Source organism: Suncus etruscus, chromosome 3 (genome assembly GCF_024139225.1).
Source record: "Suncus etruscus isolate mSunEtr1 chromosome 3, mSunEtr1.pri.cur, whole genome shotgun sequence".
Lineage (NCBI taxonomy): Eukaryota > Metazoa > Chordata > Mammalia > Eulipotyphla > Soricidae > Suncus > Suncus etruscus.
In genome coordinates, this window is record NC_064850.1 from 11777748 (window position 1) to 11803895 (window position 26148).

Sequence of the window (26148 nt, forward strand, 5' to 3'; positions counted from 1 at the left end):
GTGTAGTAGACACTAGGTCTAACATTATGACCTTCATTCAAGCCCAAAGCAATCTAAAAGAGAATTCATCTTGCTTCCATTCATATCAGTACAACCTTCAGAACTCTACTTCAACAAAATTCTGGAGTGACATACATCTGTTTAAGTTTTTAGTAGTGTTAACACAAGGTCTCTTTCCAAATTCCTGAGAATGCAAATGTAAAATGCCAGTCAAGGAAGCTTCTCTCTGCCTGTTTACTTTCTGCGTGTTTGTGTTTGTAGTGCACTTTTTTTTTCCTCACTGTAAAGCATAGAAACAGAAACTCTAGGGGCCAGGACTGTGGCCTGGATTCAAGAGGTAGAGCACTTGTTTTGCATGTGTGTGGTACTAAATTCAATTTCCATCCCCTGCCAGCATCACTTAAGTGTGGTCGCCATGATAGTAAAATTAAAAAATAGATAAAAACTTAAATAGTACATGATACAAAGATCCATTCCCTTTATTTGTGTTCTGATTTTATATTGTTGCTAAGATTCAGACATGTTGAACTCATCATGCAATAATTGAAACAAAAAAAAAAACTAAAAATAATTTGAAATATCAAAATGCAAGTTTTATCTTCTGATAAGAAAAGAGCTATACATAAAACTCAGACATACAATTTTACAAGTTTGAAGAGCTCATTTAAGACATGAAAGTCTTTACTTTGAAAAAAATCTTTTTTGTTTGTTTGTTTGTTTTTTGTTTTTTTGTTTTTGGGCCACACCCGGCAGTGCTCAGGGGTCACTCCTGGCTGTCTGCTCAGAAATAGCTCCTGGCAGGTACGGGGGACCATATGGGACACCGGATTCGAACCAACCACCTTGGGTCCTGGATCGGCTGCTTGCAAGGCAAACACCACTGTGCTATCTCTCCGGGCCCTGAAAAAAATCTTATAAAAAAAATTTTTTTTTTTTTTGTGGTTTTTGGGTCACACCCGGCAGTGCTCAGGGGTTATTTCTGGCTCCAGGCTCAGAAATTGCTCCTGGCAGGCACAGGGGACCATATGGGGCGCCGGGATTTGAACTGATGACCTCCTGCATGAAAGGCAAACGCCTTACCTCCATGCTATCTCTCCGGCCCCTAAAAAAAAATTTTTTAAAGGCAGGTTAAATGTGCTGTGTTGTAATAAACCCATTCATAGTTATATATCTTTTCCTGATGTTGTTGACCATCTTTGTGAAAATACCTTTGAGGTGAGACAGTGTGAAATTTTTTCATTTCATTTTCATCTTTTCTTTTTCCATAAATAAAATGATCAAAACATTTTTCCTCCATGTGTCACACTGTTTATGTAGGTTGATATGGAAGAAGACCTGTTTGCTTGTTTGTTTGCTTTTGGTTTTTGGGCCACATTCAGTGCCACTTAGGGGTGACTCTTGGGTCTGTGCTCAGAAGTCACTCCTGGCAGGCTCAGGGGACTAAATGGGCTGCTGGGGATCAAACTCAGGTAGGCCACACACCCTACCTGCTGTGCTATTGCTCCAGCCCAAGACCTGTATTTTCAAGTGAATTCATTGCCTTGAAAGATGGATTTCAAAGTAATCTCCATAATTAGGGTGTTTGTTCAATGGGATTTCATAAAACCTCCAGCCCACATCCCTCCCTTCATCTCACTGCTGCCCTACTCCATGACCTTCACAGGCCCTAACCTGCATGAAAGGTACTCTTATCTGAAGGAGTTAGGGTGAAGGTTGGCACAGCATTTGGGGGCCCTCCAAACCTCTGAAAGCTAGACACACCTTCCACTGTGTCCACGCTTTCTATCCCCAGTGTGATGAAGAAGGCATCTCTTTCTCTATTGAACTGGATGTCCATTTATACCCAGATCTTGCTCTCTGAATACCCCTATTTCTTTACTATTGGTGGAGGGCCCTCCTTGTCCCCTGCTACCCCTTTTGGTATCCTATACCCCCCCATTTCTCATCATTGGAAGGCAGGGTTAATAAGGATATAAGTGGGTGGGAAGCAGAGCTGTATATGATGAAGTGAGATGACAAGGTACCCCACTGATGGGAATCCAGCTTTGTCTGGTGGATGAGAGGACATATGTAGCTTCCATTATTTCAAATATTTCAGTATTTTAAACATTAAAAAGATCCAAATGGCAGGTCAGATAGTACAGTGTGTAAGGTATAATATATGGTCCCCTATGATCCATAGAGCCGGAGAGATAGCATGGAGGTAAGGCATTTGTCTTGCATGCAGAAGGTCGGTGGTTTGAATCCCGGCATCCCATATGGTCCCCTGAGCCTGCCAGGGGCAATTTCTGAGCGTAGAGCCAGGAGTAACCCCTGAGCGCTGCCGGATGTGATCCCCCCAAAAAAAGTAATCCTCATGCACAGTTGTGTGTGGCCCCCAAACAAAAAATAACCAACAGGTAACAAGTAAAAATGGTTTTGATACAGCTCACAGTAGATCTCTGTCAAGTCAGTGTTTCTTTAATGCCTAGAGTCCATTGGCTTAATTGGTTACTGCAAAGAAATACATGATTATACATGAAGAACACAGCCTTCTCTTACCCTGAGATTACTTGGAGAGAAAATAAGTGCTAATTTGGCTGTTTTTTATTTATGTAATGCACTGTTAACACATGCTAATTATAGTCAAAAGCTCAGAGGCTAAAAAAATGACCAATGACATTTTTCTTCTATCTCCAGTCTTTTACTCTCCACTATTCATTTTGAATGCTTCGTGTGGAACAAAGTATAACTTTACATTTTCATTTGTTGATTAAGACAACCTCTTGGGCCGGGAAGGTGGCGCTGGAGGTAAGGTGTCTGCCTTACAAGCGCTGGCCAAGGAACGGACCGCGGTTCGATCCCCCGGCGTCCCGTATGGTCCCCCCAAGCCAGGGGTGATTTCTGAGCACATAGCCAGGAGTAACCCCTGAGCGTCAAACGGGTGTGTCCCAAATTTAAAAAAAAAAAAAAAGAAAAAGAAAACCTCTTTTAGGTGGGCCCTTAGTTTTTCTTCCAGCTATAAGTATTTTGCTTTCTGTTGCTTAATCAGATAATTTTGCAACAAACAGTTCCTAAGCAGCTGGGTTTGTTGGGTCAAAGGTGTATTCAACATTTAAAATATAGACAGATAGGAGAGACAGACACTAAAGAGAGAGTACAGCAAATAGGTTGTTTGTTTTATATGCAATTGACCCCAGGTATAATCTGAGCACCTCATGTTGTCCCCCAATGCCAGCAATGATCCCTGAGCACAGAGCCAGGAGTAAACTCTGAGCACTGCTAGGTATGTCCCCCAAACAAAATAAATAAAATATTGGCAGAATAGTCAAGAATATATCTCAGCCATAGAGCTTATGACTTGCATGTGCAAAGTCCTGAATTCAGTCTCTAGTAATGCAAGAAATAAATAAGATGTTGACAGGTATAATGAAATTGCTCTCTAAAAAAGCGTTGCAGAAAGCATGCATTGAAGATGGCTGGATCAGAAAATGTGTCCATGTCCTCCCACAATCACAACTTGATGCCAAAATTTAGATGGAAATATACAGAAAGTGACCTGAAATCCTGAGGAACAAAGCTTCTCCAGTAGGAATGAGAGACAGAAAGACCCTTGGAGATAAAGAAACCCTACTGTGGAGCAACCAGTCATAATCTAAAGAGATTTATGAGAATTGAACTTTAGTCTGGGGAGTGGGGCTAGGCTGAATACCCAGCCCCAGAATTCTGTAGCCCTATACTGGAATGGGGTACAAGAAACTTGGAGGAGATGAGCAGGTGGGGGACTCAACAGACTCCATCTTGATGACCTCTTTCCACACTGCCGATACAACAGCCTTGCTGGTGGGGCCATAGTGGATCTCAATCTCCATAGCAACAGACACTGGGGGCAAATTCCCGAGAACTCCACCCTCCCCTAACAAATAGCTGAACTAGCTAGCAGCTGAGAGATATGATCAAGATCCCTTATTTCTAGCAAACAAACAGAACCAGCCTCCTCTTAAACCTGTCCCTGCTTGGGTTTCCTACTCATCTCAGATCAGTATGACCTAGCTAACAGCGGGAAACAGTGATCTTAAACCCTTGGTCTCTGTTCAGGCATACTTGAACTCAGTGACAAAAGTCTTTGTTAACTATGAGTCCCATAATTGCCTGAGGCCTCTGCAGGCCCTTCTGAGCACTAAAAATAATAAAGAGATGGCTAGCTTTTGAATCAAGACAGCAGCTGGAAAGAATGCCTAATATGGCAGAGTGATACAGGTCACCTGAGGAATTCAAAGCAACATCCCTAAGAGTGTTCAGTGAAGCTCGTGACAATGAGATCAATGTAAACAAACTTTAACAAAGACTTAGGAAGTATGAGAGAAAACTTGAGCAAAGTCCAAACAGATATCCCAGAGCTAAAGAATATAGTAGCTAAACTTTAAAAATAAAAAAAAAAAGGGGGGGGCCGGAGAGATAGCACAGTGGCGTTTGCCTTGCAAGCAAAGGACCAAAGGTGATTGGTTCGAATCCTGGTGTCCCATATGGTCCCCCATGCCTGCCAGGAGCTATTTTTGAGCAGATAGCCAAGAGTAACCCCTGAGCATCGCCGGGTGTGGCCCAAAAAACAAACAAAAAAAAGAAACAAACAAAAAAATCAAGCAAGGGATTTCGTAATATTAGTAGTCAAAAACTGGATATTTGATAATGTTTTTGTTTTTATATGGGGGCTACACCCAGTGGTGCTCAGGGATCACTCTGGTAGGACATGGAGACCCTTTGGGGTGCTGGATATTGATTCTAAATTAGCAACATGCTGGGACAGTGCCCTAGACACTATACTATCTCCAGAATTTAAATATAAGTGAAAACCATCCATAAATCTAGCAAGGGAATGAGGATATGGCTCAACTGGTAGAACATATGCCTAAACCCTGAGTTTAATCCCCAGTATTATAGGCACTGCCCTGCTGTGCTACTACCACCAGGTATAGCCTTGATGGCCACCCCAACACTACCAGGAATGACAATGAACTTCCTCCATAAGCACTGCTAGATAGGGCTCTTATGGGGGAAAATGGCAAAAATAAAAAGAGAAATAAATGTAAATGATGAAGATAGTAAGTTATATGAGAGATAATACAGTGAATAAGGCACTTAACCTTGTACACAGCCAGCTCAAATTCAATCCCTGAATTGCATATGATCCCCCAAGCACCATCAGGAGTGATCCCTGAGCACAGTGCCAGGAGTAACTCCTGAGCATCTAGAGAAATAGCAGTCATGACTGGGCAGTAACTCAAAGGGCAGCATCATTTCTGGCATCTGAAAGGCTCTGGTTTCAATTTCCAGCACTGTGGCCTCCTGAGTATGTCCAGGTATAGCTCTGGTGGCTACTAGCACCACTGTGAAAGCAAAAAAAAAAAAAAAAAAAAAAAATGGAGGAGGGAGAGGTATGACAGCACAATGGTAGGGCATTTACCTTGCACGTGGCTGACCCAGGACCCACTCAGGGTTCAATTTCCGGCATCCCATATTGCCCTCTGAACCTGCCAGGAGCGATTTCTGAGCACAGAGCCAGGAGTAACCCCTGAACACCACTGAGTGTGGCCCAAAACAAAACAAAACAAAATTTAAAGTAACGCTAAGAGAACTATAAAAGTAGTAACAAAATATTATTAACATCATTGAGTTGTTTGTTGCTAGGTAAGCCTTCTGTGATATTATTTTCACTTATTGAATTTAGTGGGCTTCTGTGCTACTTTTCCATCTAATTTGTTGTGCCCCTACTGGGCTGTCAGTATGGTGGGATTTGGAGGAGATGTTGCATGGCAGCATATGAGGCCTCCAGGAGCCTCAAGATCCAGTAGAATGGTGTTGATTCTCACCCCACTTTCCTCCCAAAGAAGTCCCAGAGTTGTCAGCTGGATGGCTGGTAAATCCCATTTACAGATCAGAGACGGTGTGTAGCATGTGGGTTTGTTTGGCTGCTGGAGTTTCTAGTAGTGGGAATGGGGGAGGATGGAAGAGGAGAGACTGCCCATCCCCACTTTAAGAAAGTCCCAAAGTTTATGGGGCCAGAGAGAGAGCATGGAGGTAGGGCATTTGCCTTGTATGCAGAAACCCCTGAGTGCTGCCAAGTGTGACCCAATAACCAAAAAAAAAAAAAAAAAAAAAAAAAAAAAAAAAAAAAGAAAAGAAAAGAAAGAAAGAAAAGAAAAGAAAGTCCCAAAGTTTACAGCCCAAAAACCTGTGTCCTTGTGGGTTTCATTGGCTTGGCTTGGCGTCTCTTCCAAGATTTTTGCCTGCATTCTTAAAAACATGACTGAAATGGAACAGCTTTTCATAGATTTCCTTCTTTATTTTTCTGTAGATTTTCTACTTATATCTTTTGTATATGTTTATTAGATTGTTTACTTAAAATTAGCCCTCTGTATGTATGTTATCATCTCTTAGTAGGTTTTTTATTTTAATATTTTAAAATATTAAATGATATTCAAGTAAGTATTTAAATACAATAATGTATAATGATGGCATAGATTATTCTCTTGTCTCACGACGTTTTTGAATTTGTATTAAACCAAAGGTGGCTTTTCCCACTTGAACATTATATAGGAGTAATTTTTCTTTACCTCTTCAGCTTTAGTTTCTTGGTCCAGTTTCCCATCACTTCCCCGCCTCTTAATGCCTTGACTGCTGAGATAAATCCAAATCCCTCTCTCTCTCTTGTAGAAACTGATAAGAGCAGAAGAAGCAAAAGCCATTCAAGAAAAAGCTGCGAAGATCAAAGAGTGGGTGACCCTGAAGTTAGCTGAGGTGAGTGGATCACCTGTAGGAAGCTGGGAAAGAGGTGGTGGGTTATCATCCTCCCATTCCGGACCTCCTGTTGATGGGACCTCAATAGGCCTTTGTTTTGCTGAGAGGCTTCACTTCACTTTTTATTTGGGGGGAGGGTGTCACACCCGGCAGCGCTCAGGGGTTATTCCTGGCTCTATGCTGAGAAATCGCTCCTGGCAGGCTCAAGGGACCATATGGGATGCTGGGATTCAAACCACCGTCCTTCTGCATCTAAGGCAAACGCCCTACCGCTGTGCTATCTCTCTGGCCCCCTCTTCACTTTTCTTAATTTGTCTGGGTTGGGTGTCCCCAGAGCTACTACTGAGCTCTTTGTAGGAGTTTGGGGAGAAGGATTCTGTCTTGTTTCTCAGAGTAGCAGTCCTTTCCTTGTGAGGCACACACAGCCCTTTCCATCCCTGTCTCCCATTTCTCCTCAACTTTCGCCATTAAAATGTTTTGTGATGGTAAAATACACATAAAATTGAGTTTGTTTGTTTGTTTTTAATTATAATTTTGCTGGGCATTAAGTGCTGCTCCAGGCTCAGTGATCAGGGTACCATGTGCTAGGGAATGTTCTGGCATCAAGCACATGCTAGATATGTCTCCTATTTCCTAATCCTCTTAGCTGTTTTTCAAATACAAAACTCAGGGGCCAGAGAGATAGCATAGTGGTAGGGCCTTTGCCTTGCATGCAGCTAACCCAGGACTGATGGAGGTTCGATTCTCTGCATCCCATATGTCCCCCGAGCCTGCCAGGAAAGATTTCTGAGTGCAGAGCCAGGAGTAACCCCTGAGCAATGCCAGTGTGACCCCAAAACAAAAAAAAACCCACTCACTTACATTAAAAACATTCAGTGTCATGCCAGTGAGATTGATAGTACAGACCTGGGTTCAATCTTTGGCATCCCATATGGTTCCCTGAACCTGCCAGGAGTGATTACTATGCACAGAACCAGGAATAAGCCCTGAGTACTGCCAGTTGTGGCTCAAAAACAAACTTAAAAAGAAATTTGCTATGCTCTCTATCATCATCGCATTTCAAAACTTTTCATTACCTCAAACTACTCTACAACTCTTTTCAGCCCCAATAATTCTTGTGCTGCCTTCCATCCCTATCTATTCTGTGTCGTAGTTCATCATTGGGTATAACTTTATACTTAGGAAACTCAAACTTAGAAGCTATGATGTACCTACTTAAAAAATAAAACAAAACCCAAAAAAATTGTAATAGGATAGTTCCTCCCTAAATAGAAAGAAAGAAAGAAAATTAAAGCTTGGAAAAGGAAAGGAAAGTAGTCTCATTTATTTCCTCTCTGTTCTGACATCAATAGTTTACCCTTAAAAGAAGTTGGGGCTAGAGAGGTGGCACAGCTGTAGGGCGTTTGCCTTGCATGTGGCTGACCCAGGACGGACCTTGGCTCGATCCCCCGGCGTCCCAGATGGTCCCCCAAGCCAGGAGCGATTTCTGAGCTCATAGCCAGGAGTAACTCCTGAGTGTCACCGGGTATGGCTCCAAAAAACAAACAAAAAAGAAGAGCATGTAATAAATAGGTAATTGACTCATTTTGCCCTTTGTCCTTTCTATAGACTCATGACTCAGTTGACCTGCTAGAGTACTAATGTGGGAGACAAAGCTGATGTCAGACTGACCTTCATATTCCACAACTCTGACTCTTGCTAAAAGCTATTCAGCAAAATGCACTGAATTTAATTTTAGTTTTTTGGGGGGACCCATACCCTTCTATGCTCAGGGCTTACTCTCTGTTCAGAGATCACTCATGGCAGGGATCTAGGGACCATATAGGGTGCCAGAGATTTAACTCAAATTATGGCATGCATTCTATCTGAATTTAGCTTAAAAGAAAATGCAGCAACCTTACAGACAGTGTGTAAACCAAAAAAATAAAAAATAAAGACAGGCACAGAAGTGCTTGCTGTAAAATTCTCATCCCAATGTGGACTAGAATTCTGCTGGTCTACTTTTACATCAATTTTCTTGTAACTGGTGTTGATGAAAAGAGTACAGAGATGTAGATGTTTTTTTTTCTGTGTGTGTGTGTGTGGTTTTTCTCTGACTTTATGGTAAGACTGCGGCATGTAATAATACAGCATTTAAAAAATCATATACTAATCAACTGTTTAGATCACTGAAAAGTCTAACAGTCCACTGTAGTTTATTAGTAGTTAAGGTTCGGTTAAGGCCACCCACCTGGCGATGCTCAGTGGTTACTCCTAGCTCTGCACTCAGGAATGAATTCCTGATGGTGGTAGAGGACTTGATCATATGGGGGTAGAACCAAGGTCAACTGCATGCAAGGCAAGCACCCTACCACTGTATTATCTCTCTAGCCCAGCAGTTAAGTTTGGGGGTGCCAAACATTATATATAGAGACTCAAGAGATAACTCAGGGGTCAAGGGCACATATGGGGGCCGGTGAGGTGGCGCTAGAGGTAAGGTGTCTGCCTTGCAAGTGCTAGCCAAGGAAGGACCGCGGTTTGATCCCCCGGCATCCCATATGGTCCCCCCAAGCCAGCAGCAATTTCTGAGTGCTTAGCCAGGAGTAACCCCTGAGCATTAAACGGGTATGGCCCAAAAAATTAAAAAAAAAAAAAAAAGGGCACATATGAAGCTGTGAGTTTAATCTGGTACCACACGACCTCTAACCACCCCTAAGCATGACCTTGGTGGGCTCAAGCACCACCACACTGAGCCATTCAGTTGTTTGGACATATATTTCTGGAGTGAACCCAAGTCCCCTGAGTATTGATGGGGAAACCCTCCAGAAGCATTTTACATGGATTCTCATCTATAAGGGATGGGATTGTTGCTCCTAATTGTTTATGGGTAACTATATAGAAGTCATACATGGGGGACAACTAAACCAACAGGTGTGGAAATGCATATCTCCATGGTAAAACCTAAATATCAGGGAAGTGACCTTAGATCTCTTAGCAGGACTGTTGCCTTGTAGGGATGAAGGACCCTGAGGTCCAACTCAGGGCCAGCCCGGGGCCATCTGCATATTGGTGGCATATTTCTGCTTCTTAATCTGGGTGGTGGTCAACTGAGCTTGAATCGGAATTATTCATTAAGCTAACCCAGGCATGCCACTTCCTATGTAAGTGTTGCCTTTCATGATTTCTAAAAAAAATGGTAAAACAATAACTAGAAAAGAAACTGCTGGATCTGCCAAGTGGAATTCCAACCCAACTCAAACTAGACAGATGCTCAGAGGGAGAGCTCCGGGCTCCAGGGGAGGGACTGTCCACACTTGAGCATCTACATGAGCGTCTACAAAATTGGCTCTAGACTGAGGATTTTGCTCTAATTCTGAGTTCTCTCGAAATTAGAGTTCTCTAATTTAAGTTCTCTAATTTGAGTTCTCCCTGATCCCATGGACTATGTATTTGAAAGCTCTACCTCTCTGTTTTGCCCAGCTCGAGACGGAGAATCAGCACCTCAAGAGCTGTAATCAGCAGCTAGAGGAGCAAGTGGGGGCCCTTCAAGTTGCCCTGGAGGGTAAGTCAGCCAGGGCTGTGTGTGGGCATGTGGGTGGAGAGTGAATGAGGGGCACCTCAACATTCCGCCTTTGCCCCCACTACAGCTCTTCAGATGGCACCTTCAGGAAAGCTGCTGATGAAACCCCAGGGAACCCCTAAACTGGATGCTATCCTGTCAGGTCCAGTGCCCCAGTCATTGGGGCAGGAAAATGGTCCTCAGGCCCAGGTGACCCCAAAGATGGCTGTGCCGCCCCCTTCTCCAGGTGCTCTGCAGAGCAAGGCAGAAAACCACTTGCAGGCCTCTCACTCCAGCGTGACCTGCCTAGAGGAGACCCCAAAAGCCAAGACACTTCCACCTCGCCTGAAAAGAGAGGGCACTCCAGGCCCACAGTCCAGAACACCAGGCACCCCTAGGCATGGCTTGGCTTCCTGGGGTGTGGGCCTAGCCATTCCCCAGGGACCTCCGTTCTCTGGAACTAAAACCTCTGCCCAAGAAAGTGGGCCAGGCAGCAGCGTCACCCTCCCCAAGGCTCGGAATCCTGGCAACCCCCGGGACAGCCTCCAGCTGGCCAGACGGCACCACAGCCAGCCCCAAGCCTACCCCGGACACTTTAGCCATATGGTGAGCCGTGAGATCAGGACCTTTCAGATCCCTGGTCTTCCTGAAGTGGGGGCCCTGGCTGAGCCCCGAGAGGAACCAGAGAAGATGGAGATGGAGGAGCAGCTGCCAGCAGGAAGGAAGGAAAGTGAAAAGGGTCCCCAAGCAGATCTGGAGGAAGTGGACTTGGGAAGCAAGCCACCCACACCACCCTTGCACCGGTTTCCATCATGGGTAAGAAGAGGCTGGCCATGTGCTGGGGAGGCTGGGGAGTGGGAGCACCATGTGTCTGCTCAGACATAGAAAGGGCAGAGCCAGAGGAGTGACACAAGCCGTAAGGCGTCTGCCTTGCCTGTGCTAGCCTATCCTATCGATCCCCCAGCATCCCATATGGTCCCCCAAGCCAGGAGCAGTTTCTGAGCACATAGGCAGGAGTAACCCCTGAGTGTCACCTGAAGGAAGGAAGGAAGGAAGGAAGGAAGGAAGGAAGGAAGGAAGGAAGGAAGGAAGGAAGGAAGGAAGGAAGGAAGGAAGGAAGGAAGGAAGGAAAGAAGGAGGGAGGGAGGGAGGGAGGGAGGGAGGGAGGGAGGGAGGGAGGAAGGGCAGAGCCAGGAAAAGGAATAGCTGATTTCCCATAATCTACCAGACCTGTCCAGCCATGCTCTGGTTATTTTTTAATCTGCATGATAGTCTGTTGGTTAAGAAAGAGCCCAAGGGGCCAGAGCAGTGGCACAAGCGGTAGGGCTTTTGCCTTGCACACGGCTAACCTAGGATGGACTGCAGTTTGATCCCACTGCATCCCATATGATCCCCCAAGCCAAGAGCGATTTCTGAGCGCATAGCCAGAAGTGACCTGAGCATCACCTTATGTGGCCCAAAAAGCAGGAAAAGAAAAGAATTTTAAAAAAAAGAGAGCCCAAGCCCAGCATCAAACTACTTCATGGGATCTGGTTGAAGGTCTAAACCTCAGTTTCTGTATCTGTGAATAGGAGCACACTCAGGACCTCTTTTATAGGTGAGGATCAAATGTGTTCGTATGGAGCAGGTGTTTTCTGTCATTTCCAGGAAGTGATGTGTGAATTTTATCATCACTGACTCTGCGCTTCCCTAGGAAATTGGGGGGGGGGGGGAATGCTTTGATCTGCTAGAGCTGCTTCAAAGTCGGCGTCCTGGGATGGGATACCGTTGAGAGAAGTCTGGCTGTGTCTTATCTTTATAGAGCTGAGCCATACCTCCATGAGGCTGTCATCCTTCAGACTCTTCTTTCTAGGCTGTAGTCTTGGACATTTTCCTGACAAAAACCTGAAACAAACATGGGAGTTATCCACAAACTTGGTTTCGCTGCTAATGGTGGGCAGGACCAATGGAGGAAGATGCTGTCCCCACCCACTGAACTGCCTGTCAGGGCCGGGTAGAAGCTAGTGAGGGGCTTCTCAGAGTATACAGCCTTCACCCTCAGCCGTGCCACCTAATGAGACTTCACAGTTTAAGTGCTTCTTAATCCTGTCACACTGTTCCAGCCTGCCCAGAGACTGGAGTGGGGGAATACAGATAAGCATTGGGTTCTTGGCAGTCGAAGGAACAAGTAGATTCCCATCAGAGCAACAGCCTGACAGCACTGCCTGGGAGCCCCACTTCTAGAGAATCCTTTGAAATGCTGATAGGTGGAGAGCCCCACTGGTCCAGCTTCAGGCTGAGCTTATTACAAGGATCCCTTCGTGGCACTGCTGTGTCCAAGGCCAAAGGACTGGAACATGATTGCCAAAAAAGAGGGCTGTTCATTTGCCATTTGGTCAAAATACAAGCACCACCATAGCTAAGAGGAGTTCTGTGAAACCGTGAGAGATAGGAGCAAGAGAAAGCTAAAAGCTAACGCATATATAAAGTGCTTCAAGTCTTCCCACCATACTGGTCCCATGAAACACCAATTAGTTGAATTCCAGAGAAGAACACCCCTTCCCAACCCCCAAGATCTACAAACCCACTAAGGAGACCCTGCCTTAACCTTCTCCTGCTGCAGACAAGATACAGTGCTGGTCCGTGCCAGCTCCCAGAGACAGCGCACTTCCTTCCCCTCTGCAAGCTTGACTCCCGCCCTCCTTGGGTGGGACCACCTGGGCAGTGACCATGGTGGGCAGGAAAATGAGAAGTCAGAGGACGTGGTTCAATTTAACCTCCTTGCCAATTTAGACTTCGAAGAGTCCTTTTTCGACTGCTTTTCAACATCACTTCTGAGGTTCATTTTGAGCAGCCCTTTGTAAAATATTCTGACCTCTTTTTTTATTTATTTGTTTGTTTGTTTGTTTTGGGGTCATACCTAGCATCATTGAGGGATTACTCCTGGCTCTGTGCTCAGAAATCACTATTGGCAGGCTCAGGTGACTATATGGGATGCTGGGAATAGAACCAGGGTCTGTCCTGTGTTGGCTGCGTGCAAGGCAAACACCCTACCACTGTGCTCTCTCCAGCCCCACTGACCTCTTTATATATATATATATATATATATATATATATATATATATATATATATATATATATATATATTTTTTTTTTTTTTTTTTATTTTTGAGTCACACCCGGCAGCACTCAGGGGTTACTCCTGGCTCTACGCTCAGAAATCGCTCCTGGTAGGCTCGGGGGACCATATGGGATACCGGGATTTGAACCCAGGTTTGTCCTGGGGTTCGTCCACGTGCAAGGCGAAAGCCCTACCACTGTGCTATCTCTCTGTTTTCTCTTTATCTTAAGAGGAAAACAGATATGGAAAGGCATGCAGGGATTGTCCTCTGAGGTTGTTTGGGTGTGATCTGAAAACCAGATTAAGCTATCTGGACTGTTCCTATCCTCCTCACCTTCCATAAGACCCAGGAATGCAGATGGGCTGAGGAAAGTGTTGAGGGCAGCTGTTCCTCAAGAGGGGTTCTAGGACCTAGGGGAAGCTCTGTGAGTTTGGCCCCAAATCCCAAATGATGGTGCATTATTGTTGGGAAAACACTGCATCCTGGCTTCCACACAGCCAGTTTAGCAAGACTTAGGAAGCCCATGGGGCTCTGAGGTATTCAATAGCTAACACCTTCTACTACTATGGGCGAGCCTTTGAGACTCAAGGCTTCTGAAATGCATAAGATTCTGGAAAACAGGTCACCCTGACCCTTCCTCTTGAACTCCCTGGCACCAAGCAAAGGGACGTGAATAGCCATGGGCATATAACTGGTTATATGGCAGGAGTTACATGTTCACCTTAGTAGTTTCATTCCTGTGACAATGCTTCCATTTTAGGAGGAAAATGAGGCCCAGAAATTATGGAACTTGGCCCAAGATTCTCCCCTCTTAGTAACTAGCCATGCCTGGTTTTGGCTCCAGGTCTCCCCACCACTAAAGCTGTACTTTGTCCCCGACACCTCAGGGGGTACAGGGGTGTGGCAGGAACGGCCCTGACCCTCTCAAACTCTCTTTCCAGGAGAGCAGGATCTACGCAGTGGCCACATCAGGACTGCGGCTCTCGGATGTCTCTCCCAGGAGTAATGTCACCTGCTGTGGTGAGTCCCCTGAGGTTCTTGTGGGCCTATAGGAGAGCAAGAGTGAGCAGCACCCCTGCCATAGCCCTCAGCCACCACCTGTTGCCATGTCATCTGTGAAGTGAGGTGAAAGCACATAGCAGGGTCTCTGGGAAGGAAATGGTAGAGTTTCAGCTCATCCTCTACTTGGTGGGATGAGGGACAGTTACAGACCTGGCTCTATAGAAGTAGCGCAGCCTCCCACCTATCATGGCTTCCCTTCGGGAGTGCCAAGATTCTTATAGGCCAAGGAGCTGTATTCTTCTGGTGTCCTGAGTCATAGGCCAGCTGAGAATTACCAAAGTGAATGAGAGCTTGTGATCACATCCTTCGTTGGTAGAGCCTTGGCAGGAAGGGGGATCTGTCACCTGTCAGTGTCTTCCGGTGAAGGTAGCTTCAGAGGTCTTCTTGCTCTCCGGTCCTCTACCGCCCCAAGCCTCTTACCACAAGTTAACCCTGTGCCACTTTGCCTCCCTGACAGCTTCAAGCCCTCCTGCTCTTGCCTCCCCTGGACCTTTTTCTGGCCTTGTCTACAAGAGTGTCACCGTGCCAGTCTACACCTCCCTGAAGGGGGTAAGAGGATGCTACTGTCTGGGAATGATAGCACAGCTGGTAGAGTGTTTACCTTGCATATGGCCGGACCCGGATTTGATCTCCGGCATCCCATATAGTCCCCTGAGCACCACTAGAAATACTCCCTGAATGCAGAGTCAGGAGTAACCTCTGAGTACCCCAAGTGTGGCCCCAAAACAAACAAGACAAAACAAAACAAAAAAGAAGCTGCTGTCTTAGAAGAGGGTGGCCCCTTGGCCTTGTGTCAGTGGCTGGATCAGGACTGGAGTGCCAGACTTCTGCACACACCTGGCTCTGCTCTAGGACCAGAGCTTTTGCTTAGTGTGTTCTTTCATTGTTTGTTAGATTTTCATTCTAAAAATTCTTTTACAAACAAATGTTAGAAGTTGAACCTCTGCAAGGGGGCTAGGGGGAGCAGAAGGTCAGAGAAATAGCTCAGTGGACTGAACTTTGTATCAAGCCTGCCCTGCATGGTTCCCCAAGCACTGAGTTGGAGTAGCCCTCAAAGTGTGGGTTCAGAACAGACACAAAATGTTAAACCCCTGCCTATTCCACCGTCTTCTCCCATCTTCCCCCTGTCTCACAGGTTGGTGTGGTTCCTTCTAGAATTCATTTCTTTATTCACTGTATATTCCCATATTTTAACAGAAATCAGCCATAGGAGCCTGAGTGATAGTACAGTGGTAGGGCTCTTGCTTTGCATGCAGCCAACCTAGGTTCAATCCCTGGCATCAACATAGGAATGATTCCTGTGTACAAAGCCAGGAATAACCCCTAAGTATTGCCAGGTGTGACCAAAACCAAAACCAAAACAGCCAGAACTGCAACCTGTCTTTGTCTATACTTTTGTCTCCTTACTCTTACTCTTTCACACGCACATACATGTAGTCAAATAGAGGGACATATATCATACATGTCCTTCTATTCTTCCTATCCCCTGGACATAACGGATCTTCCTGCTCTTCCCATCTACAATCCTTTTTTCTTAGGGCTCTGTGGTGCCCTTTGGTATAGATGCATCTAGATACCAAACCCATGATGTTATCACACATTGATGCCAGTGTGGACCCCTGAAGGGTCACATGCATAGCACACTGGATAGGCTGTGCCAACGGAAGTGGTGGTTGTGTTTCACTTTTGGAAAGCACCATCCAACAAAGCTGGGCATTATTAATGAAGCCACAGATTGCAGTCTCAACCTCGGCGTGTTAACCTGCTCTGGCTGATTGACAATTTAAGTTTTATTTCCACTTATCTCTAAAGTGCCCTGATGAGCATCACTGCATACCTGTATTTAGTGTACTAACTTAACACCTATTTCTTTCTTGAGGTCCAATTTATGGGTAAAAGAGTTTTGTTATTGTTTGCTGTTTGCTTTGTTTGGGAACCACATGTGATTATACTTAGTTGCCTACTTCTGGTTCTGCATCCATGGATCACTGTGGCAAGACTCAGGGGACCATTTGTGGTACTGAGGGATGACCCAGGTCAGCCATGTCTAAGATAAGCACCATACTCAGGTACTATCTCTTTGGTTCCTAGGTAAAAAAGTTTTCTGAGGGGCTGGCACAATGGACTAGTGGGTAAGGGGCCGGAGAGATAGCATGGAGGTGGGGCGTTTACCTTGCATGCAGAAGGTTGGTGGTTCAAATCCTGGCATCCCATGAGGTCCCCTGAGCCTGCCAGGAGCAATTTCTGAGCGCTGTTGGGTGTGACCCAAAGACCAGAAGAAAAAAAAAAGAAAGAAAGAAAAAGAGGGCCTGGAGAGATAGCACAGCGGCGTTTGCCTTGCAAGCAGCCGAGCCAGGACCAAAGGTGGTTGGTTCAAATCCCGGTGTCCCATATGGTCCCCCGTGCCTGCCAGGAGCTATTTCTGAGCAGACAGCCAGGAGTAACCCCTAAGCACCGCCGGGTGTGGCCCACAAACCAAAAAAAAAAAAAAAAAGAAAAAAGAAAGAAAAAGAATAGTGGGTAAGGTGTTTACCTTGCACATGACTGATCCAGGTTCAATCCCTGGCATCCCATAAAATCGCCAGAGTTCCACCAGGTATGATTTCTTTTTTTTGGTGGTGCTCAGGGGTTACTCCTGGCTGTCTACTCAGAAATAGCTCCTGGCAGGCACAGGGGACCATATGGGACACCGGGATTCAAACCAATCACCTTTGGTCTGGATCAGCTGCTTGCAAGGCAAACGCCGCTGTGCTCTCTCTGGGCCCCCACCAGGTATGATTTCTGAGTGTAGAGCCAAGAAGTAATACCCAATCACCACCAGGTGTGCCCCCCTACCCCAGGCAGGTTCTCCCTGATTGCCTTCTGTAAGGATTTTTCTCACTTCAGAAACTCTTTTTTTTTTTTTTTTTTTTGGTTTTTGGGTCACACCCAGCAGCGCTCAGGGGTTACTCCTGGCTCTATGCTCAGAAATCCCCACTGGCTGGCACAAGGACCATATGGGATGTCGGGACTTGAACCACTGTCCTTCTGCATGAAAGGCAAAAGCCTTACCTCCATGCTATCTCTCCGGCCCCTCAGAATCTCTTTTTCCCCCTGCATTTTTACCAACATAGAGAGATGGAGAGTGCCTTTTTCACAACAGTTTTTTTTAACTTTATTTATTTATTTATTTATTTATTTATTTATTTATTTATTTATTTTGGTTTGGGGGCCATACCTGGCGGTGCTCAGGGGTTACTCCTGACTCTGCACTCAGAAATTGCTCCTGGCAGGCTTGGGGGACCATATGAGATGCCAGGAATCGAACCTGGGTTTGTCCCAGGTCACCTGCCTGCAAGACAAATGTCCTACCACTGAGCTATCCCTCACAATAGTTTTTAATGTTTGTCCAGCTGATCTCTCGTTTCATTATTTGCTCCTGTTTTTTGAAGCTCTCTACTCACATATGTCCATGGCTTGGCATTCTGGCCCCCTAGTGGCAGGAGCAAGGGTCTCCCTAAAGCCAGAAGATGAGCCCGGTGGGGATTTAGCATGGAGGTAGGGCATTTGCCTTGCATGCAGAAGGACAGTGGTTTGAATCCCGGCATCCCATATGGTCCCCTGAGCGCTGCTGGGTGTGATCCAAAAAAAAAAAAAAAAAAAAAAAAAAAGGCCTGGAAGATGATGTGGTCGGGAAGGAGAATCAAGAGAAGCCTGGTGGTGTCGGTGTAGGATCAAGGCCAGGAAGCGACACTTATCTGCAGAGTGCCTCTGCCTGGCGATGGCATTTGTGTATCTGGACAGACTGTGCTGGCCCCCGCATGCAGAGGCAGGTGGAAAGTGCTGTTCTGCAGCCTTAGCCACAGGGTGCAGGGGGTCTCTGTGTTGCAGAAAGCCACGCAGATCAGCAGTGTGCCCTTTGTGGACGAGTCCTCAGGCTCCGATGACGACTGCAGCTCCCAGGCCAGCTTCCGCATCTCCATCCCCTGCCCTGAGTCAAGGAAGACTGGTGGCCTGGGCAGCCCCAGGGCCATTAAAAGAGGTATAAAACAGGGGAGCCAAGAGGGGGCTGGAGAGATAGCACAATGGCAGGGCATTTTCCTTGCATGCAGCCAACCCAGGATAGACCTTGGTTCTATCCCTGACATTCCATATGGTCCCCCAAGCCAGGAGCAATTTCTGAGCGCAGAGCCAGGAGTAACCCCTGAGCATCACCAGGTGTGGCCCAAAAACCAAAAAAAAAAAACAAATGGAAAAGAGGGAACCAAGGGCTGGGGAACAATAATGGGGCCCTCGTGCTCTCCCATGTTAGTTGTGCCTGGTGTCCCAGCTTGATCTCTGTCCCTGAGCCCTTAGCACCAACTTGGGGCCCTGGTGGATGAGGAAAATGGTATATGTTACTGTGTCCCTTACTTGTCTCTGCATACCCCATGTTAGCTCTTCCTACCTTTCTACTGTAGCTCTCTCCTGTCCTGTGGCACATTGGGTAACCAGGGCCCTTTGATGCAGTGTCTGCTTGTCTGTGTCCACTGGGCCAGTATGTGGGCCTGGAACCCTGACGCCACCTCCCTTGTCCAGGCGTCTCCATGTCCTCGCTGAGCTCCGAGGGGGACTACGCTATCCCGCCAGATGCCTGCTCGCTGGACAGTGACTACTCGGAACCTGAGCACAAGTTACAGCGCACCTCGTCCTACTCCACGGAGGGGCTGGGCCTGAGTGGGGTGAGAGGGAGCACCCCACAGAGGCTGGGCAGGGGTGAAGCTTGATGCATGCAGTGGACATGCGAGGAGCAGGGGGGTGCCTGGCATAGGTGAAGGGAAGAGATGAAGCGCCTCTGCTAGTGAGAGGCCTAGGGTGTGGAGATAGGGGATCAGTACAAACAAAGCCATGAAAAGGAAGTAAGGGGGTCTGGTGAGCAAACACTTAACCAAACAGAAATGGCCAGTTAACAGAGGTTCCCAGACTTATGAGGCCTATCACCCCATTTCTAAAAATCTATGATCATTGCTCCACCAGGAAATCGATCTTTAGTTAGTAGACAGAAAGCAGGCCCTGTTCGCATCCAGGGCTACTTCCCCTCACCGTAGATCATTCCTGTGACCCCTCTGGGAATCGGCCTCTCTGGGAAAGTCCAAATCAGAAGTTTATGGAGGAGTTGGGCTGACAAATTGACCCTCAGTTTAGCACCATGCTGACCTCAGATGTTGGAGCTAATGTTCACTGAAGCAGCTCATTAGTACCTGGCCCTGTGCTCAGTTGTTTCTCCGATTAGGGATGAGAAACCTGAGGCACAGAGACATGGCTGAGATGCACAACTAGGCCTCTCTCTCATTACCAGGCCTTGCCCCGCACGCAGGCCTGGACCTTCTGTCTTCACCTCCCCACCTCAGGACACTTTTCCTCAGCCTTCCTCCCCTTCCTGGCTGCCTGGAACAGTCCTCCTCATTCTTTCTCCTCCTCACCCTTCTCTTCCTCCTTTCTTTTCCTCTTTCTTCTCTTCTTCCTCCTCTCCTTTTTTCCTTCCTCCTCAGCTTGTCTTTGAAGGCTGACCTTCCCTTCCAAGGCCAACACAGTTCTTTTTCAGAAGCCTTCCCTAGTCAGTCAATCTCGCCCTTCCTGCAGCCCCACCAGCCATCTTGGCATGATGTTGTGCTATCTAGCCTGGTCCTTCCTCAGAGGGATGCTGTTCTTTATTTTTACCTAGTCCTTTCTGAACCCTTTGGGCATGGTACTCTGAACACATACACAGTAGGCGTGCAATCATTTGTGTGGCATTATATCACTGAGAATGAGTCAGCTAGACTGTGTTGACCTGTGTGAACCCCCTGAATTTCCCCTTCTTTTTGTCCACCCTCTCTTCCCCTATTCTATTCCTGTAGGAGTCACTGGAGAAGTCTGGCTACCTGATGAAAATGGGGAGCCGGGTGAAAACGTGGAAGAGACGCTGGTTTGTCCTGCGACAGGGACAAATTACATACTACAAGTCCCCGGTGAGACCCTCCCTCCTGGCTGGGGCTGAAAGGAACCCAAGCCCAAAGTCCTGGAAGTGTATGAGAGAGGTTGGAACACGGGCAGGAAGGCTCAGGAGCAGGGCAAAAGGCTAACCACTAGGAAGAGTTGGGAACCAACTAGGAGAAACAGGAGACTGCTGTGTCTCATCATAAATCGGCCTGTTCTGAAGGGTTTGGTGATTTCTTCCTGTGCCTGCACCTGTAAAGAACTGACCGGGTTGTCCTCAGCTTATCTGTGTTATTCTGGCAGCAGACCCATTGCCTCCTTTGTCTCCTTCCTGTGTTAGGTAGCTTTGGATGTTGGGACTTCTTTTGACCTTTAAGCCAGGGATAATGTTTCTAAGAGGAAAAAAGAGACCCTGGGAGACCTTGGATATAGTTTAGGGCTTAGGACTTCATGCCTTGATGCACATGCAATACTGAGTTTGAATCCTGGCCACCCCACACTTGAGTGCTGCTGGGTTTTGTGCTGGAGGCTCCCTAAGCACTTTTGGGACTGGCCCTGGTGACACTCAGTGGAGCATCACTGCATCGACAGGGCCAAACATTGAATCATCCAGCTTGTTTGATCAAGTAACTCTGAGAGTGGCCTCTGTGCACTTTGAGCAATATTTATGGGGACATCTCATACACCTGCCCCCCCAAAAGAACAAAAAAATTTTGGGCCAGATACATAGCATTCCTTGTATGCAGAAGGACAGTGGTTCAAATCCCGGCATCCCATATGGTCCCCGTAGCCTGCCGGGGGTGATTTCTAAGCGTAGAGTCAGAAGTAGCCCCCAGGGGCCGGGAAGGTGGCGCTAGAGGTAAGGTATCTGCCTTGCAAGCGCTAGCGTAGGACGGACCTTGGTTCGATCCCCGGTGTCCCATATGGTTCCCCCACGCCAGGGGCGATTTCTGAGCACATAGCCAGGAGTAACCCCTGAGCGTCAAACGGGTGTGGCCCAAAAACCAAAAAAAAAAAAAAAAAGAAGTAGCCCCTGAGTTCTGCCGGGTGTGGACCCCCCCCAAAAAAAAAAGAACAAGAAGGTTTTGTCCCCTGTATTATTTCAGTTGATTGACAGTGGCTCCTTCCCCCTTGAACACCATGTTCAGGACTCGACCTAGGCCTGGTTGTTCAGTGAGCAGGCACTTTGAATAGTAATGTCTGCATTGTCATTGGAAAGGATCATAGTTATGTGTAAGCTACTTTATTTGCCACACTTGGGATAAAAGATGTAGCAGAGGAGCTGGAGAGATAGCATGAAGGTAAGGTGTTTGCCTTGCATTCAGAAGGACGGTAGTTTGAATCCCGGCATCACATATGGTCCCCGGAGCCTGCCAGCATCGATTTCTGAGCATAGAGCCAGGAGTAACCCCTAAGTGCTGCCTGGTGTGACCCAAAACAAACAAACAAACAAAAACAAAAAAAAACATATAGCAGAAAGAATTTAAGGGCTTTATTACTCAGTGATAACTTGATAGCATCTCACCCAACTTTAAAGACTCGAGCCTATCCATTGTGAGACCTGGCCAGAAGGACTCAGGTCTCTACCATTTAACTAGAAACTGAATCTAGCCCATTGTCTAGTCTGGGGGAGCTGGAGAACGATGGTCCCATTTACTGCCTATGACCTGGAGTAAGAGAGTAGGGGACATGACGTGCTTTGAGAAGTCCCCATGCGCCAACTCTCTTCCCTGTTTCTTTGGTTGCAGAATGACGTCATCCGGAAACCTCAAGGCCAAGTGGAACTGAACTCGCATTGCCAAATTGTCCGAGGGGAGGATGCCCAGACTTTCCAGGTGAGCATGCTCCTAGCAGCTAGTATTGTGCACAGAAGATAAGGGGTTTGGATTTGGGTTGGGCGATGATGGGAAAAAAGTTGGTAAGATGAGCATGAATGAGCAATTGCACCAACACCATAGACATTGCCTGAATTTGTGAGCACTAGAAAGAAAAGAAGAGACCAAAGTCAGACATGGCATGCAGGTGGAAGAGACAGAGAAAGATGAGGAGTGGAAGGGGAGGAATTCAGGGTGGGAAGAAGGAAGAACTCAAAAAGATCTGGGGGTTGGTCCACTTCACATTCCAATTCCTGCTCCTCCATCCTTGTTTCTCCCCAACCTAGTATCTGACGCCCAACATTTTTCTCACTTCCACAGCTCATCTCCGAGAAGAAAACCTATTACCTGACAGCCGATTCTCCCAGTCAGCTAGAGGAATGGATTTGGATCCTGCAGAGCTTGCTGAAGGTCCAGGCTATTGGACCCCTCACCCCACTTAAGGGTACCTCCAAGCCCACTGTGAAGGGCTGGCTAACCAAGGTATGGGTGAGACTGGAGAGGCAATGGAGGGGAGCTAGGAACCAGAGTGCCACAGGATGCTGGGTCCCCTCTCTGCACACAGCTTCCTCACTATGGTTAGCTGGATGGATTCAGTCTAACCATTGTAAAATAAAATACAGTCTGCCTTGCACCTGGCCGACCTGGAAAGGACCCTGGTTCAATTCCCCCTATGGTCCCCTGGAGCCTGCCTGGGCAACTTTTGAGCTCAGAGCCAGGAGGAATCCCTGAACTCCACTGGGTGTGACCCAAAAAAAAAAAATCCTATCCAGTGGGTTTTTACATATTAAAGGAAAAGGTTACTGGGGAGAGGAAGCTGGGGAAGACCTTTGTTTAGGGTTTTAGCTAGGTTCCCCTAACATCTCCACCTTTCTGTTTTAAACAAAACAAAAAGAAAAAGAGAAAAATGTTTCAAAAGTTTTGTTCTACCTTTCTCTGCCGGAGGTGGGAACTCCAGATCAGAACTTAAAGCATCAAAGTTTAAATTGCATACATCATTCTCAAAACAACCTTGAATCTAGAAACAGGGGCCAAGGTTGCCAAAACAACAGTGGCTATTCTAAAGACAAAGAAAGGAAAGAAATGTCTTGTTCCTATTTGAGTCATCCCCTGACTCTGACTCCGCCTGTACCCACAAAATCTCAATATTAAATGTGGGAGGCTGTGACTCAGGTGAGGTAGTATGGCCATTGAGATTGATACTATCCCCGGTACCCTAAAGACAATCCACACTCCTTGTAGTGTCGTTTGGTAGTAAGGAATTAATGCATGCACCCCAGAAACTGAATGTTAACAAGGAAACACACACTCTGGACATAAAGCTCGCTTAAAAGCTCAGTGCTTGAAGGCTTCAGCCCCTGCCCCCTGTTTAGTCTGTACTCACCTCCCTCACCTCTGTTGGGGTGCGGCTACTATTCTATCCCATGGCTCACCCTTGACCGTGGCTTTAGCTGTGGTGGCCTTTCCCTCCCTTCTAGCATTCTCTTTTTTTTTTATTTTGCTAGGGAAGGTTTTGGGGGACCACACTAGTCTTAGAGGCTACTCTCAGTTCTGTGCTTAGAGATCATTTCCACTCATGCTTTGAGGAACATGTGCAGTGCCCTGGATTAAACTGGGTCCGCTGTCTGTAAGGCAAACACCTTAATCCTTACACTATCTCTCTGAACCTCCTCTGAGCATCCTTGTAACTCAAGCTCTTTGTTCCTGTGACCATAGTCAGAAAAGATCTCGGGTTGCACTGGTTTATCTTTTAATGGCACTTTTTTTTTTTTTTTTTTTTTTTTTGGTTTTGGGCCACACCCGGAGATGCTCAGGGGTTACTCCTGGCTGTCTGCTCAGAAATAGCTCCTGGGAGGCACCGGGGACCATATGGGACACCGGGATTAGAACCAACCATCTTTGGTCCTGGATCAACTGCTTGCAAGGCAAACGCCGCTGTGCTATCTCTCCGGGCCCTTAATGGCACCTTTTAAATGTATTGAATCAGCATGAAATACAAAGTTGTTCATGATTCAGTTTCAGCTATATAATGTTAAAGCACCCCTGCCTTCACCAGTATAGTCTCTCTACTTCCCCTACTTCCAATTTCCCCAATTTCCCTCCCACCCCCAACCTGCCTCTATGGCAGACACTTTTGGTTTTTTTTCTTTTTTCCTTTTAGGCACTGGTTTGCAATATTATTACTGAAAGGGTATCATGAATATTATTATACCTCCTTCCAGCACACAGTTCTTGTCCACAGTGACCACTTTCTCCTATCATTGGCAGAGAAATTCCTTCTCTGACCTAATCTTCCTCCCCTCGTTGTGGCAAGCTTTCTACTAAGGACCATCTTCTTGGCCTTCTTTGCTCTTGACTTTGGATATAATTTTCCTATAATATTTCTTTTCTTTCCTTTTCTTGTTTTTTGTTGTTGTTTTTTTCTGGGGGTGGGGTGGGGTCCAGCTCTGCACTCAGGAATCACTCCTGACACATGGGATGTTGGGGATTGAACCTGGGTCAGCCAATTGCAAGGCAAGAACCCTAGCTATTGTATTATATTCCAGCCCATAAAATATTTTTATATCCCACAAACAAGTGCCATCATCCTATGCCTATCTCTCTCCCTGACTCGTTTCACTCAGTGTGACACTCTCCATGTCCATTCATGTAACTGCAAATTTCATGACTTCATCTTTTTCCTAATAGCTGCATAGTATTCCATTTGTCTATTTTTGAGCATTTGGGGTTCCCCCCCCCAGGTTTTGTCTATTGTGAATAGCATCGCAGTGAACATAGGAATGCAGATGCCTTTTCTGCATTGTGTTTAGGGCCCATAAATATATTCCAGGAGTGGAATTGCTGAATTATATGGAAGCTTAATTCCTAGTTTTAGGACAAATATCTATAATGTTGGGCCAGAGAGATAGCACAGTGGTAGGGCATGTGCCTTGCACGCAGCTGATTCAGGACAAATGGTGGTTCGAATCCCAGCATCTCATATCTCATCCCTGTGCCTGCCAGGAGCTATTTTTGAGCACAGAGCCAAGAGTAACCCCTGAGTGCCACCAGGTATGACCCAAAAACAAACAAACAAACAAACAAAAAAAATATATATATAATTTCCAAAACAGCTGGACCAGTTGACATTTTCACCAACAATGAATGGGGCCACTTTTCCCTTGCATCCACACAAACACTGTTTGTTTTTGTTCTTTGTTATGTATGCCAGTCTCTTTTGCATAAGATGCGTAAGATGCTGTTACATTGTTATTGTTTTGATTTGCGTTTCCCTGATGATTAGTGATAGAGAGCATTTTTTCACGTGCCTTTTGGCCATTTGGATTTCTTTGAAAAAGTTTCTGTTCCTCTCTTGTCCCTTTTAATGGCACTTTACCCAAGAATGGATGGAAGTTACATGGGATACAGTATGACTCATTGCTATGAAGGGGCGTGTCTGGGTGGCATCTTCACTAATGACCTGGTTTGAACCAGAACTGCTTTGAGCTCTGCCTCTCAGGGCCTTCTCTTTGCCACTTGTGGATTTGCTTCTGGGTTCACCTGGCTCATTTTGTCCTACAGGTAAAACATGGCCACTCCAAGTTGGTCTGGTGTGCTCTCGTTGGGAGAACCTTCTACTACTATCGGAGTCATGAAGACAAGGTACTTCCTTTTCTCCCAACACTGCCCACTCTCTGCTTTTCTCAAACCACAGCTCTGAGGCTCCATGTTCTGGTAGAAGGTTCCACTTTTACCTGCCATCTCGCTCACCCCACAAATACAAAGCCAGCTGACTGGATCCTTCCAGTATGCACAGCCAATATGCCAGCCCTGTGGCTTCTGCCTATGCCATTGATCTGTGTTCTTCCAAGCAAGCTTC

At 46.4% G+C, this 26148-nt stretch overlaps 1 protein-coding gene across 1 annotated transcript in view; it reads left to right on the forward strand.

Moving 5' to 3' along the window:
- Positions 1-26148, forward strand: part of PLEKHH1 (pleckstrin homology, MyTH4 and FERM domain containing H1) — a 71886-nt gene that overhangs the window by 29459 nt on the left and 16279 nt on the right. Inside the window, exons 5-15 of the mRNA XM_049770295.1 lie at positions 6694-6777; positions 10237-10318; positions 10404-11131; positions 14358-14436; positions 14936-15027; positions 18349-18499; positions 19036-19178; positions 20337-20447; positions 22164-22250; positions 22611-22772; positions 25851-25931. Of these exons, the coding sequence (XP_049626252.1) occupies positions 6694-6777; positions 10237-10318; positions 10404-11131; positions 14358-14436; positions 14936-15027; positions 18349-18499; positions 19036-19178; positions 20337-20447; positions 22164-22250; positions 22611-22772; positions 25851-25931 (1800 nt within the window). The remainder of the gene's footprint in view (positions 1-6693; positions 6778-10236; positions 10319-10403; positions 11132-14357; positions 14437-14935; positions 15028-18348; positions 18500-19035; positions 19179-20336; positions 20448-22163; positions 22251-22610; positions 22773-25850; positions 25932-26148) is intronic.